The sequence below is a fragment of the Aethalodelphis obliquidens genome, unplaced genomic scaffold, assembly GCF_003676395.1.
Source record: "Aethalodelphis obliquidens isolate GAN/ISIS:26980383/991018 unplaced genomic scaffold, ASM367639v1 scaffold4, whole genome shotgun sequence".
Taxonomy (NCBI): domain Eukaryota; kingdom Metazoa; phylum Chordata; class Mammalia; order Artiodactyla; family Delphinidae; genus Aethalodelphis; species Aethalodelphis obliquidens.
This window is the reverse complement of record NW_020837948.1, coordinates 25,983,980-25,999,007: the sequence shown is the minus strand read 5'-3', so window position 1 is coordinate 25,999,007 and position 15,028 is coordinate 25,983,980. Positions and strand designations below refer to the sequence as shown.

The 15,028-nt window shown below is 37.8% G+C and overlaps 1 protein-coding gene across 2 annotated transcripts in view; it reads right to left on the bottom strand.

Annotated features, from left to right (window-relative positions):
* DCP2 (decapping mRNA 2) overlaps positions 1-15,028 on the bottom strand; it is a 51,248-nt gene that overhangs the window by 16,174 nt on the left and 20,046 nt on the right. For both annotated transcript variants that reach the window (XM_027100139.1, XM_027100145.1), the window contains exons 5-8: positions 4,042-4,194; positions 3,804-3,916; positions 3,597-3,704; positions 1,306-1,444 (exon numbers count right to left, since the gene is read on the bottom strand). In XM_027100139.1, the coding sequence (XP_026955940.1) occupies positions 1,306-1,444; positions 3,597-3,704; positions 3,804-3,916; positions 4,042-4,194 (513 nt within the window). The remainder of the gene's footprint in view (positions 1-1,305; positions 1,445-3,596; positions 3,705-3,803; positions 3,917-4,041; positions 4,195-15,028) is intronic.

The window sequence follows — 15,028 nt, the reverse complement described above, 5'->3', positions numbered from 1 at the left end:
TTTCATTCCTTTTTAAGGCCAAATAATATTCCTCTATATGTTTATTTTGTTTATCCATTAATCTGCTGACAGACACATGGGTTGACACATGGGTTGTTTCCACCTTTTGGCTATCATGAATAATGCTACTGTGAACACTGGGATATAAGTTACCTGTTTAAGTCCCTGCTTTCAATTCTTTTGAGTATGAGCCTAGGAATGGAATTGCTGGGTCATATGGTAATTCTATGTTTAACTATTTGACGAACCATCCAAACTGTTTTCCATGGCAGCTGCACCATTTTACATTCCCACCTGCAATGGACACGGGTTCCAATTTCCCTACATTCTTGTCAGCACTTATTATTCTCCATTTTTTAATTACATTTTTATTACTTCCTACCTAGTGGGTATTAATAGTATCTCCTGTGGTTTTGATTTGCATTCTACTAATGATTGAGAGCATCGTTTCATGTGCTTATTGGCCATTTGTATATATTCTTTAAAGAAATGTCTATTCAAGGTGTCTACCCATTTTTTTAATTGGGTTGTTTTGTTTGTAATTGAATTGTAGGAGTTCTCCATATATCCTGGATATTAATCCATTAGATATATGATTTGCAAATTCTCCCATTCCATGGGCTGTCTCTTCTCTTTTGATAGTGATCTCTGACGCACAAAAGTTTTTAATTTTGATGAAACCAGTATATTTTTAAAAGAATGAAAATAAAAAGAGTGGTACCCAAATAGATGGCTAAAGTAATAAAGGCAGATACTACCATGGATTAGTAAGGATGTGGAACAAATGGAACTCTCATATATTTTGCTGGGGATATAAATTACCCGAGAATATTGAGTATATACTCAAGAACATAGGCATATCCACTGCTCCAACATTTCTACCCAATTCTATATACCCAAAAGAACTGTGTATGTTCCTCAAAAGACATGTACAGAAATATTCATAGCAGTTTGGTTTGTAAAAGCCCCAAAGTGGAAACAACAAACATGTCCACTAAGAGTAGAATGGATAAATAAACTGTAATATAATCATACACCAGAATACAACACAGTAATGAACCTTTCACTGGTAGCACATTTACCAAAATCAGATGTTAATTCATATTACTTACTACACTGGATTAATACCAAAGCTGTAAAGGTTAAGGAGGCTCATCCCTACTTCAAATCACAAGTCAGAAACACAGGAGCCTTGGATTAACAATTCAGAACTCTACAACTGTTAATCTGTAATTCCTCAACTCAGATACATTCCAAAGTCAAATGAGCTAAAGTTATGAAAATCTTTAAATGTGTATCACTCACCTTTGCTTTTAAAAGGTCAGACATTTCAGAATGATTATTATTATATGGTTTTTGTTGCAGTGGTTGCCTGTGCTTTACCCACTGGTCACCGGGAGAACCTTCAGGAAATAATTGCTGACTGTGGCGGAATTTGGTTCGACTACACCAAGATTTAAAAAATAAAAATCAGATCAGAAAATTTTCACTTATAGTCTTTCTAACACCTGTTAGTTTATCTTACAGACTACAAATTTTACTTTATTTACTGTCTATCTCTGCCCACTGGAGTATAAGTTCCATGAGGGCAGGGGATTCTTGTTGACTCTGCCTATCACTTTACCCCCAGCACCCAGAGGAGTGCCTAGCATTCCATATTTCTTGAATGAATTAATACTCTGTTATTTTTAATCCCAAAGTTTCCTAAATTTATTGATACCACTTCCTCCCTATAAATGTACTTTTAAAAATCTGGGGAGTTCCCTGGCGGTCCAGTGGTTAGGACTCTGCGCTTCCCGTGCAGGGGGCACGGGTTCGATCCCTGGTTGGGGAACTAAGATCCCGCAAGCTGTGATGCATGCCCCCCCACCCCGCAAAAAGAAACACAACTGAAGAAAATAATTCTTTCATAAATTTAGTAATAAATTCAATAAATCAATCTAGTCGAAACAAACAAATGTCAGTGGATCTTCCTTCTTAACAGGACAGACAACTCAATTCTCAATTCTTTACTAGGATGCTTAAGTATGGAATTTGATCTGGCACAGGTCAGTTACGGACCCCGGCCATGCTGGAAGAGGATCTGAAAAATTAAGCTACATCGTGCAGCAAAAAATTCAGGAGCTCAAAAACGATGGAGAAGCAAATTAAATAAAGATCCAGTCTCAAATACTTATGCAAAAGAAACCAACTGTAACAGTAGTTTGTAGTAAAGATAAGAAATCGTATTCTGTAGTACCACATACATGTGTAATACAGTCCAGAGCCACTGATCCCAAGATCCATATTATAGTAAGATTGTTTTTGAATATTTCAGAATCTGTCCCCTTTCCCATTTAAAAACTGTAATTAAATTGCAGACTCTCTACTCTTTCTTTAGACAAAACTCAGATATTTCCTCCAACACATCAATAGATGTTATTCTATATGCTAAAAACAGACACCACCCTGCCTAAGCAACCTGAAATTTGGTTAAAGAAGTTATTTATTGTCTCATTCCATTCTCTAGGACCACAAACCCTAACACTGGCTGAAATATGTGGGAATCTTATCACACACTATGGTGGACAGATTCTCCCAAATATGAACAGTGACACAATTTCTTTTCAAACAGTGTCACTATTTCATGACTTTTTAGTAGTGATTGGATTTTTTAAATCTTGACTACATTCCTGTCTACTTTACTCTTTTTCCTTTTTACTGCTTCCCTTATGTTTAGTAGTATATAATTTGGTGATTATAATCATAGATTCTGAAAGGCAGAAATGACCTTTCAAGGCATTTAGTCTAATCTCCTATCCTCATAAAATTCAACTAAAATGGAATATTCCCTATGTGTTTAAAAAATATTGACTGCAGATGTGTTACTCCTATTGTTTACTTTTTAAAGCTCTGGGATAAAAACAGAACACCTAAATTAGAGAAAGTATAAAAAGCAACTCTCTCTGAACCTAACAAAGGCAAAGTTCTAGCAAGCTGATTACAAATACATATACTTATTTAAGAAAATTACTTACTCAGCCTACTCTATAATTGTGATTTGGATACAATTACATTCCAACCAAGAAAATGCTCTTTGCGGTTCATGTCCATGTAATAGTCACTCTTTATAATATACAGTCTAGGCTAGGGAAAGAAAAGAAGCCAGCCCAAGCCTTCACAGTGCTATCTTTCTGAACAAATTATACATACACCAGCATCCCTCATCTCCTCTACACAAAACAAACTTCAATATATTCCCCCCATTCAACCATCTTCAGAAACTCAATTATTTCTAAAGTAAAGATATGAGAACAGGGAAGTAACAGTATAAATATACATACAGAGGATTTTTGTCTTTTCCTCATAGTCTGTCTATCCATCTAAAAAGTTGATAAGCTCTTATGTATACCATTTTAAAATATGCCTGAAGCTCCTTTCCAAATTCCACTAACCTCTCATCAAAAACCCTTAAAATTTTTTTCAATTATTTGTGAGACCAGTAACAAAATAGTGCCTACAAAAAGGAAGCCAACACCTCTACAAACTTTATAAGCAAAATGTCACTGCATTAAAAACTATCAAAAAGTCAGAATCCTACGCATATATTTCTTTACCTCAATTTTTCCACAGTGGGTTTAGCTGGTGTACTACCAGCTGAGGAAAATCCATTGTCGCTATCTGAGGAATCGCCAAATCTTCGAGAAAGCCAGTCCCTTAATGGTCTATGGAAACATTAAGAATTCAATTTTAAAACTTGGCTATGTAAAGAAACTCACTATCAGAATTTATGAAGTTTTGTATTTAAAGAAATAAGAACATACCTGATAAAAGGAATGGCCATAAAAAATTTGTTTGGTGCCAAACCAAGTTTGGATTTTGGGGTCATATCATTTCTATGACAGGGCAATTTCTCAATGGAGAACCACTCAATGTTCTGAAACACAAGAAAATAATTCATTTTGTTAGTTACTTATTATCAAGGAGTTTCTAAAAGCAATTTCCTACATCGTTTAATTGGGATACTGTCCAGCAATCTGAAAATACTTTTCAATTACATACCCGAATTTCTCTTCTGGTTTTCGGGTTAAATTTGGTATCTTTTGGAATTCCTGGAATGATGTACAAACGAGCAAGCTGGTCATTGATTCGAAGTTCAATGTAATCATCCTTACAAATATAATCTTTAATATCAAAACCAGTTTCTTCAAAGACCTGGAAATAACAAATTTGGATGATGATTTTCAAGTTTTGCTGTTAGACCTTCAGTTCATTAAAATTTGTTTATATCAAAGACAAAAATTTGGGACTTCCCTGGTGGAGCAGTGGTTAAGAATCTGCCTGCCAATGCAGGGGACACGGGTTCGAGCCCTGGTCCGGGAAGATTCCCACAAGCTACGGAGCAACTAAGCCCGTATGCCACAACTACTGAGCCCACATGCCACAATTAACCAAGCCGGCGCGCCTAGAGCCCGAGCTCTGCAACAAAGAGACGCCACCCCAATGAGAAGCCGGCGCACCGCAACGAAGAGTGGCCCCCACTCGCCACAACTAGAGACAAGCCCACACGCAGCAACGAAGACCCAACGCAGCCATACATACATTCATTCATTCATTTAAAAACCACTAAGGAAAAAGTCAGAATATTTCAGGGTCTAGTTCTAGCTGTGCCTCTGTTGAACTGTTCACTATGGAAAAACCTCCTTGCATACCTGAGCCTAAGTTTCTTCACCTATTCAGTGAAGGGCAACGTGGGAAATTGTGACTTACAATAATATATATTTGGTCACTGTCCCCCTTTCTGGTACAAGATCTCCTAAAACCCTTGGAATGTCTTAAGTGACGAAAGCAAGAGTGTCTTTTGTTATGTTAATTAGGTGACTTAAGAAGCCCCTGTAAGGATTGAGTAAGGACTGAAGCTGGTCGCCAGGTGATTAAGAGGGCTGGAACTTTCAGCCCCTCCTCCCCCACACCTCCCGGGATTGAGCTCAATCGCTAATGGCCAATGATTTAATCAATCATGACTATGAAATGAAGCCCCCCCTAAAAACCCAAAAGGAGAGTTTCTGGTTTGGTGAACACATGAAGATTTGGGCATAGCAGTGCTCTAGAAGAGAGCATGAAAGCTCCTTGCCCTTTCCCTATACCTTGCCCTATGTATTTATGTCTTCCATTTGGCTATTTCTGAGTTATATCCTTTTATTACAATAAACTGATAATCTAGTAAGAAAAACTGAATTCTGAATTCTGCGAATCACTCTAGCAAATTAATCAAACCCAAGGAGGAGCTCAGAAGCACAAATGACAACCTGGACTTGCGATTGGCATCTGAAGCAAAGGAGGGTCTTATGGGACTGAGCCCTTAACATGTGGAATGGGATGCTATCTCCAGGTAGATAGCGTCAGAATTGAGTTGAATTGTAGGACACCCAGCTGACACGTCCAAAACTTGCTTGCTGGTGTAGGGAAACACCCCCTACACACACACACACACACACACACACACACACACACACACACACACACAATGTAATTGGGTCCACACACACACACACACACACACACACACACAAAATGTAATTGGGTCCAGAACCCTTAAGATGTTAGAATACATCAGTGGTTCCCACTCTGTGGGAAGTCACTGGGAACTCCATATGGATTTTATTCACCGCAACCACAAATCTATATGTATACCAAGCTACAGAATGAAAAGTGTCTTACACCAGCGGCCCGTTTCGTGGAAGACAATTTTTCCACGGACCAGGGTTGCAGGGCTGGGTGGGCGCCGCTCACCTCCTGCCGTGCAGCCTGGTTCCTAACAGGCTGCTGACTGGTACCATTCCGTGGCCCAGGGGTTGGGAGCCCCCGTCTTTCACAAAGAAAACCATTTCTCAAACATGAAAACGGAATGTGATTAATACTAATATTTAAGTGGGCAGATTCCAAGAGTATAGCTACAACCACATTTGCACGTGTGTGGGGGGGGGAGGTGTTGTAAATGCACTAAAAATGAGAACTAGTGAAGTGGATTAATGGTTCTAAAACTGCCTTTCCTCACCGTGCCTCAAGGACTGCAGGAGCGTAAATCTCAGGAATAAAATGTCACATCTAACCCTCACCTTTTCCTTCAGCCAGAGGAGCCATTCTTAATTTGATTAAAATCCCAGGCTTCTGCTTAAAATTTAAAAAGCACTGGTACCTTCTAGCCTTAAAGTTCTCCTTCAGATAACATTTGTGTTCTGTGACCAAGTCCTTCCCCACTTCACCCCCAAATGAAAAGGCTTTGGAGCTTTAGTGTCTAGTAACCAGTGTGCATCTTTTACACTGGAGTTCGTTCCTCCTCTTGCCTCTAGTTTCAGCACCTTCTAACCAATCAGTGGGACAGAACATGCACAGCTGAATCTCTTACAAGGTATGGGTGTGAAGGAGATATTTCTATCCATTTTTTTTTTGTCTCTTCCCTCCTTCTCTTGCCAGTACATCTGACAAGAGAAAGGTACATCTTTCTACCTTCCTCAACAAGGGCACATCTATACTTGTCTCAAACATGTGTAGACTGTAACTCCCAATTTAAGCTCCTCTACGACACCTAACTCATTTCTGTATACTACCTTTCCCTAATTTCAAGATACTAGGTGAATATACTTACTTGAAAACTGCTCTATGGTATATAGAAAAAACAGACATTATTTGTATTTCCTACTTCTAGAAATGACAGAGTGGGAACAGAAATACAGATATGCTACCAAAAAAAAAAAAAAGTTTTCTTGTCCTAAACCAAAACTATACACCTTTTCCAAAATAAAATTCTTTTACCAATTGTGGATTTATTTCACAACTCATGTATGCTATCTGGAGTGAAAGTCCAGATACTTTGGTTTTCCTTTTCTTTGCAACTAAGGTCTACCCTACTCTACTGCTTCAGACATAGCTTAAAAAAAATTGTTTTAATTGTAAATCAATCAGGATGGATATTAGATTTATAACTGTAACAATTAGGACTGGTTTACCTGAAAGTTTACACATCAGTGACATAAAATTGTTTCTCTTCAGAGTTTCCATTAAGAAGGTCAAAAGGGAAGACATAAACCAGAAGACATTCACAATACACTCAAACCCAGACTATATTAAAAAGTCCTATATATCCACAGGACAAGTAAACCAACTTTTTAAAAAAATGGGTAACATGTAAGTGGGTACTTAATAAAAGAGCACATTCAAATGGCCAATAAGAATATGACAATGTGGTCAACATCATTAGACTTCAGAGATACATAAATTAGAAGCACAATGACAATTACATTCCCATGAGAATGACTAAAATTTTTTTTAATTGATATAATTAACATTATATTAACTTCAGATATACAACATAATTAACTTTTTGTATATATTGAGGAATGACCATAAAATTTTTCCCAGTTTTACTGATATAATTGATATATACCATTGCTTAACTTTAAGGTGTACAGCTTAACGGTTTGACTTGTAATGAGAACTCACTGTAATGATAACTCTTAGGATCTACTCTCTAAGCAACTTACATACGTATCATACAGCAGTGTTAACTACAGTCATCATGTTGTTCACTGCATCCCTAGTACTTATTTATCTTCTAACTCAGTTTGTGCCTTTTGACCAGCTTCCTACAATTCTCCTCTACACGCACACACCCTCTGATAACCACAAAACTGATCTCTCCCTCTATGAGTTTTGTTTTTTCAAATTCCACATGTAAGTGAGACCATACAGTACCTGTCTTTGTCTGACTTATTTCATTTTGCATAATGCTCTCAATGTCCATCCATAGCGCAAATGGCAGGATTCTTTTTTTTTTTAACAGCTGAAATATATTCCATTGTGAATATAACATACCACATATTCTTTAACCATTCATCGATGAACACTTAGGTTGTTTCCATGTCTTGGCTGTTGTAAAAAATGCTATGAACATAAGAATGCAGATACCTTTTCAAGTTAGCATTTTCATTTCCTTTGGATATATTCCCACTAGTGGAATTGCTGGATCATATGGTAGTTGTAATTTAATTTTTTGAGGATCCTCCATACAGCTTTGCATAGTGACTGTACCAGTTTACAATCTCAGTAACAGTGAACAAGGGATCCCTTTTCTCCACATTCATCTGTCTTTTTAAGGTGGCCATTCTAACAGGCATAAGAGATATATCATTGTGGTTTTGATTTCTATTTGCCTAATAACCTAGTGATGTTGAGCATCTTTTCACATACCTCTATCTTCCATTCCATTAGCCATTCCTCTATCTTCTTTGGAAAAATGTATATTCAGGTCTTTTGCCCATTTTTTAATTGAATTATTTGTTGAGTTGTATGAGTTCTTTATACATTTTAGCTATTAACCCCTTATCAAATATATGGTTTTCGAGTATTTTCTCCCATTCCGTAGGCTGTCGTTCTACTTTGTTGACTGTTTCTCTTGCTGTACAGAAGCTTTTGGGTTGATGTAGTCGCACTTGCTTATTTTGGTGCTTATGCTTTTGGTGTCATAGCCAAAAAATCATTGCCAATACCCATGTCAAGGAGTTTTTATCCTGTTTTCTTCTAGGAGTTTTATAGTTTCAGGTCTTACATTTAAATTTAAGTATTTAATCCATTTCAAGTTAACTTCTGTGAGTGGTATAAGTCAGGGATCTAGTTTCATTCTTTTACATGAGAATATCCAATTTCTCCAGCACAATTTACTGAAGAGACTTCTTTTCTCCATTCAGTTTTCTTGGCTCCCTCTTCAAATATTAGCTGACCATATACGTGTGGGTTTATTTCTGGGATCTCAGTTCTATTCCATTGATCTATATATTTGTCTGTTTTTATACCAGTGCCATACTGTTTTAATTACTATAGCTTTATAGTATAGCTTGAAATCAGGCAGTGTGATGCCTTCCACTTTGTTCTTCTTTCTCAGGATTGCTTTGGCTATTCAGAGTCTTTGGTGGTTACATATACATTTTAGAATTTCTTTTCTAATTCTGTAAAAATAATGTCATTGAAATCTTGAAAGGGATCACACTGAATCTAGACATGGTTTTTGGCAGTAATGACATTAAACAATATTAATTCTCGCACTCCATGAACATGGGATAAAAATTTTTAAATTGGTAATTCTATGTGTAGGTCAGGACAACTAGAACTCTCATATGCGGGTGGTGGGAATGTAAATTGGTTCAACCACCTGGAAAACCATTGGCAGTAGATATGCAACTTCCCTATGACTCAATAATTCCACTCCTAGAGAAATGAAGGCTTATTTTCCTCAAAGGACATGTATAAGAATATTTACAGCAGTTTTATTCTGAATAGCCAAAAACTGGATACAATCCAATGCATAAGAGAATGGACAAACTGTGGTATATTTGTACACTGGAATATAACAAAGAGCAATTAAAAAGGACCAACTGCTAATATACACAACAACATAGATGAATCTCACAGGCATTATACTGAGCCAAAGACATAAAACACAAAGAATAACTATTGCAAAATCCTAATTATATGAAGCTCAAGACCAGGCAAAACTAATCAATGGCGATAGAAGTCAAGATAGTGGTTCCCTTCAGGAAATGTGGGGGAAAGAAGGCATTGACTAAGAAGGGGCAGGAAAGAATCTTCTGAGGTGCTGAAAATATTCTTTGACCTAGGTGGTGGTTTCACAGGTATATACATATATAAAAATGAATAACCTGTTAAGATTAGTGTATTTTATGTTCTTATCCTCCAACAAAAAAGTTTTAAAATAACTTTATATAGTTCTTAATTCTATTTTTACAGTTATTCCCTTTAACTACCTTCTTTGAATAATACCTTATAATCAGAAATTAGTATACATTCCAGTCACGTATGTCTGTATAATAATTAGAAACTATGCTAAAGGTAAACTGTATATTCTAAGTTCCTTGTGAGCAGAGCCTGTTACCAAACAGAATCTAACTGAATACATGCTTACTAAAACGAGTATTGGAGGACCGAGGGGCTGTTTCAGATTAGAGACTGAAAACATAACAATTAAATGCAAATACAGTACATGAGCCTGGATAGGATCGTGGAGGGAGAAGGGGGTGGAAACTGCAGAAAAGGACCATAATGGATCAACTAGTAAATATGAATATGAATTGTCCGTTAGATAACAGAACCTATCAATGTCCCACTCCTGAATTTGATAATTACACTGTGCTTATATAAGAGAACTTCCCACTTCTTAAAATTTACATGCGTAAATAATTAGGGGTTAAGGGGCATTTTGTCTGCAATTTACTCCTAAAGTATTTAGCAATAATAATAAAAACCATTCACCCATATGTATCAAAAGTAATAAAGCAAATATGGCAAAATATTAACAGGTGAATCTATTCTTTATATTATTCTTACTATTTTTCTCTATACTTGAAATTCTCTCAATAGTAACACAATTTTAAAGAGTAACATGTAATTAATGTTTAGGTTTTTCTAGTGCATTCATTCAAATATATCCTGTGTGCTTAGTAAGTGGTAAGTACTGTCCTAGGCACTGACTTCAGAAATGAATAAAGCAAGCGCTGCTCTTTAAAGAGCTCCATCTAAAAAAGAAATGATAACTGCAATATGATATACGTGCCAAAAGGTAGGTGGGTTCTATGGGAGTACAGAATCAGGGTGCCTAACTCAGCCTTGGTTAAAGGTAAGGTGTGATTGTGAGTTGGGGTGGTCACCTCTGGAAGGCTGTCATGGGCAGCATCCTATTCTGCTGGATACACTTGAGCTAGGACTTGAAAGATGAACAGAAGTTTGCCAGATAGAAAGAAAAAGACATTCCATTCACATAGCTGGGAATGGCTACAGCTGAAGAATTATATGAGAGGAAATGGTACAACATGAGGCCATCAGCCTAGTTTAACAAAGGCAGCTTGAAACCCTGTACAACCAAACTTAGAATAAACATAATATAGTGACAGACCTCAATTCTAAAAGTGATAAAGACTGATTTACCTCTAAAATTAGGTATTCATGGGCTTCCCTGGTGGTGCAGTGGTTGAGAGTCCGCCTGCCAATGCACGGGACACGGGTTCGTGCCCCGTTCCGGGAAGATCCCACATGCCGCAGAGCGGCTGGGCCCGTGAGCCATGACCGCTGAGCCTTGTGCGTCCGGAGCCTGTGCTCCGCAACGGGAGAGGCCACAGCAGTGAGAGGCCCGCGTACCGCAAAAAAAAAAATAAATAAATAAATAAAATAATAATAATAAAATTAGGTATTCATTCTCAACAAATATTTACCAGGAAAAAATTTTAGTAGCTCACTTACATGTATAGACAACAAATATAAAAATTTTAATACCATACCTTCTGTGTATCAAATCCATTCCTGTATTATAATACAGACTTAATGTTCCTGGCACATGGAATAGGACTAATGTCTCAAATGATATCAGATAAAAATCTCTACATAAGAGTAAAGAAATGTGCTACCCAAAGAACACCAGCATAGACAATGAAATCCTCTGCGTAAAATCTATGTCCTATAAGCCTACAAGAGGTAGAATAAACCAATAATTCCTCTGTACAAATTCTATCAAGATTAAATCACATAAATGCATATTAAAGCTTTATTAGAATAAAATATGTTGTTCTGACAAATAATAAGCAACAATATGAAATCTTGAAACCACAAGTGAACTGCCAAGTATTCCTTGTTTTCTCAAAAACAGTTGGTGTTTCACTGCAACTAACAACAAAAATATACTAAGGTTATCCTAATATAGTCTTTCAATAATATCTAGAAAACATTTTTCATATCCCTGTCCTAAATCTACTTCACTGAATACAAGTGATCAGAAATAGGGACTTCCCTGGTGGCGCAGTGGTTGAGAATCCACATGCCAATGCAGGGGACACGGGTTCGAGCCCTGGTCTGGGAAGATCCCACATGCTGCGGAGCAACTAGGCCCGTGAGCCACAACTACTGAGCCTGCGCGTCTGGAGCCTGCGCTCCGCAACAAGAGAGGCCGCGATAGTGAGAGGCCCGCGCACTGCGATGAAGAGTGGCCCCCGCTTGCCACAACTAGAGAAAGCCCTCGCACAGAAACGAAGACCCAATACAGCAAAAATAAATAAATAAATAACTCCTACCCTCAACATCTTCAAAAAAAAAACATAAACTCCTATAAATGGAATAAAAATCTGGTTTTTAACTAAGACACTGGTGGTTCCTCCCCTCCCTCAAACAGTGTTGCTTTTATTATACTGCAGTACCACCAAGTGGCAGAAGGATACACTGCAACTCTAGCACTGCTAGTTGAATACTTCATCACTCAAAAATGGCAACTACTATGGATTGAACCCTCCAAGATTCTTACGTTGAAGACCTAACCCCCAATATGACTGTATTTGGAGATAGGGCCTCTGAGGAGGTGTCACAGGTTAAATGAGGTCATATGGGTGGGGCTCTAATCCAACAGGGCTAGTGCCCTTATGAAAAACAGGAGATGCTAGCACACTAGCTCTCGGGGCACTCACACAGGCACCTGGCAAAGGTCACATGAGCATGCAGAGAAAAGGCAGCCAACTGCAAGCCAGGATCAGAGTCCTCACCAAGAAGTCAATCAGCAGGCAGCTTGATCTTAGACTTCCCAGCCTCCAGAGAAGTAGAAAATAAATTTCTATTGTTTAAGCCACCCAGTCTGTGGTATTTTGTTATGGCAGCCTGAGTGGACTAATACAGCAATGCTCCACCTTAGTCCCAAAACTTTTCTCTTTACGAAAAAAGTATTCACTTAAAAATCAGGAATAAAAGTCAAAAGACTTGACTTTAAAACTTCTAGCCTCAAAATTTACAGAAATTAAAGTTAAATCTTCTTTGACAAGTTCTTTTATCAGCTAAAAGAGACTATTATTTAGATCAGAAAGGTTAGAAGTTAGGATTAATTCTTATTATCAAAGGGAACATTTTTTTCCCTGAAATTAAAGGACTGTGGTTCCTAAGTATGCTTGTGCTTTCCTCAGAGCAAGACAAAAACTCTAAAACAGGGGGAAAAAATTCATATTGATCCAACAGAAAGGTAAATGTTATTAGGAAATAGATAGAGGTACTTAAAAATCACAAATTCCTTCTGTTTTCATCTGTTTAGAAATTCTCACCCATTTATAAATATTCCTTAACTGCCTATATAGCAGTCAAGAACATCAACTCCAGAACCCAAATACCTAAATATCTCTGTTTTGCTGCTTACTGTAAGACCGTGAGCATGTTACTAAACTGCTCTGTTTCAGTTACCCCCACCTGTAAAATGGAGATAACAATTTCCCATAATGGTTGTATCTTTCCCCACAGGATTCTCTTTAGATCCTACAATCCACACTCCATTCTCCCACTTCCCATCGCCCCAAGAATAAATTTTATTTACTTTCTTACAAATTACAATGATGCACAGTCATTACTGAAATCAGCATCACATAGATAGGACAACTTTTTATCTTAGTATCCCAGAGCAGAGAACAAACAAGATAAACCAAAGTGAAAACTGTCTCAGTTCACAGGTTAACTTACTTTTTTACCCTGAATATCCTATTTCTGCATCATCCTGACTCTTTATAATACAGTGCATAAAACTCATCAGAGGGAGGTTTCCAGCACTCCTGGGTCTAGGGTCATTCTTCAGTTTTTCCAAGGTTAGGTATTTGATTCCTCCAAGAAGATCCAATTCCAGAGACAGCTCATTTCACACAATTTAGCCTAAATTTCTGTTATTCCAGTTATTATCTTTTCTGGACTTGGACAACTATCTCACTACTGTAGGACTAGTCTAACTCCATGTTTAAGATCTACAGATCAATTCCTCTAAGTAGGATGCTATGGTTCCCATTTTGTCCTTCCTTATAAGCAAGATGACTACAAAAATTGAAGGTATAAAAAGGGAAGACTTTACAAGTACTGTACATCTCCTGCCATATACAGAAAAGAAAGGAAAAGCTCTTAGAGGATGTGGCAATTTCTTACCTGCTTCCTAAATAGCTTTCGATTTTAAAGGGTGGGCATAAACCTTCACCTACTTGTACAGAAAAAGCTTTGTCTATACGCTGTTGCAAATACTTGCTTAGATAAGTTGTTCCATACTCAATTTAAAATGCAGCATTTTCAATCATTTTTAAAATCTTACTCCAGGGCTTCCCTGGTGGCGCAGTGGTTGAGAGTCCGCCTGCCGATGCAGGGGACGCAGGTTCGTACCCCGGTCCGGGAGGATCCCACATGCCGCGAAGCAGCTGGGCCCATGAGCCATGGCCACTGAGCCTGCGTGTCCGGAGCCTGTGCTCCACAACGGGAGAGGCCACAACAGTGAGAGGCCCGCGTACCACAAAAAAACACAAAAAACAACAACAACAAATCTTACTCCAAAGAAAATAACTACTAATAGTTTTTCTACAGCAAATAACCACTAGTGGTTTATAAGAATTTTAACTATTATCCCTCACTAATAATTATACCCAAACTTAAATGAGGCAGTGAACACTGCCACAGGAAAACAATGAGTCAAAAAATAAATAAGGCAAGAGACCCAAATAAAATATGTCACAAAATACATACTGCCATCTCAAAATTCAATCACCACCAGCTTAGATTCTAAAGATATCACTTCTAGTTATGAAGATCTTGTTTCTAGCTATATCTGGGACTTCCCTGGTGCTGCAGTGGTAAAGAATACGCCTTCCAATGCAGGGTACACGGGTTCAATCCCTGGTTGGGGAACTAAGATCCCACATGCCGCAGGGAAACTAAGCCTGCGTGCCACAACCACTGAGCCCAGGCACCTCAACTAGAGAGCCCACACACCACAACTAGAGAAGAGAAAACCTGCACACCATAACTAGAGAGAAGCCAGCACACAACAAAAAAAAAGATCACACATGCCTCAATGAAGATCCTGCGTGCCGCAACTAAGACCCAACGCAGGCAAAAAAATAATTTAAAAACATTTTATGTCTTACAGAGACTTGCCCAAAGTCTCTAGGCTATTGAACAACATATACTAAAACTATACTAGAACAAA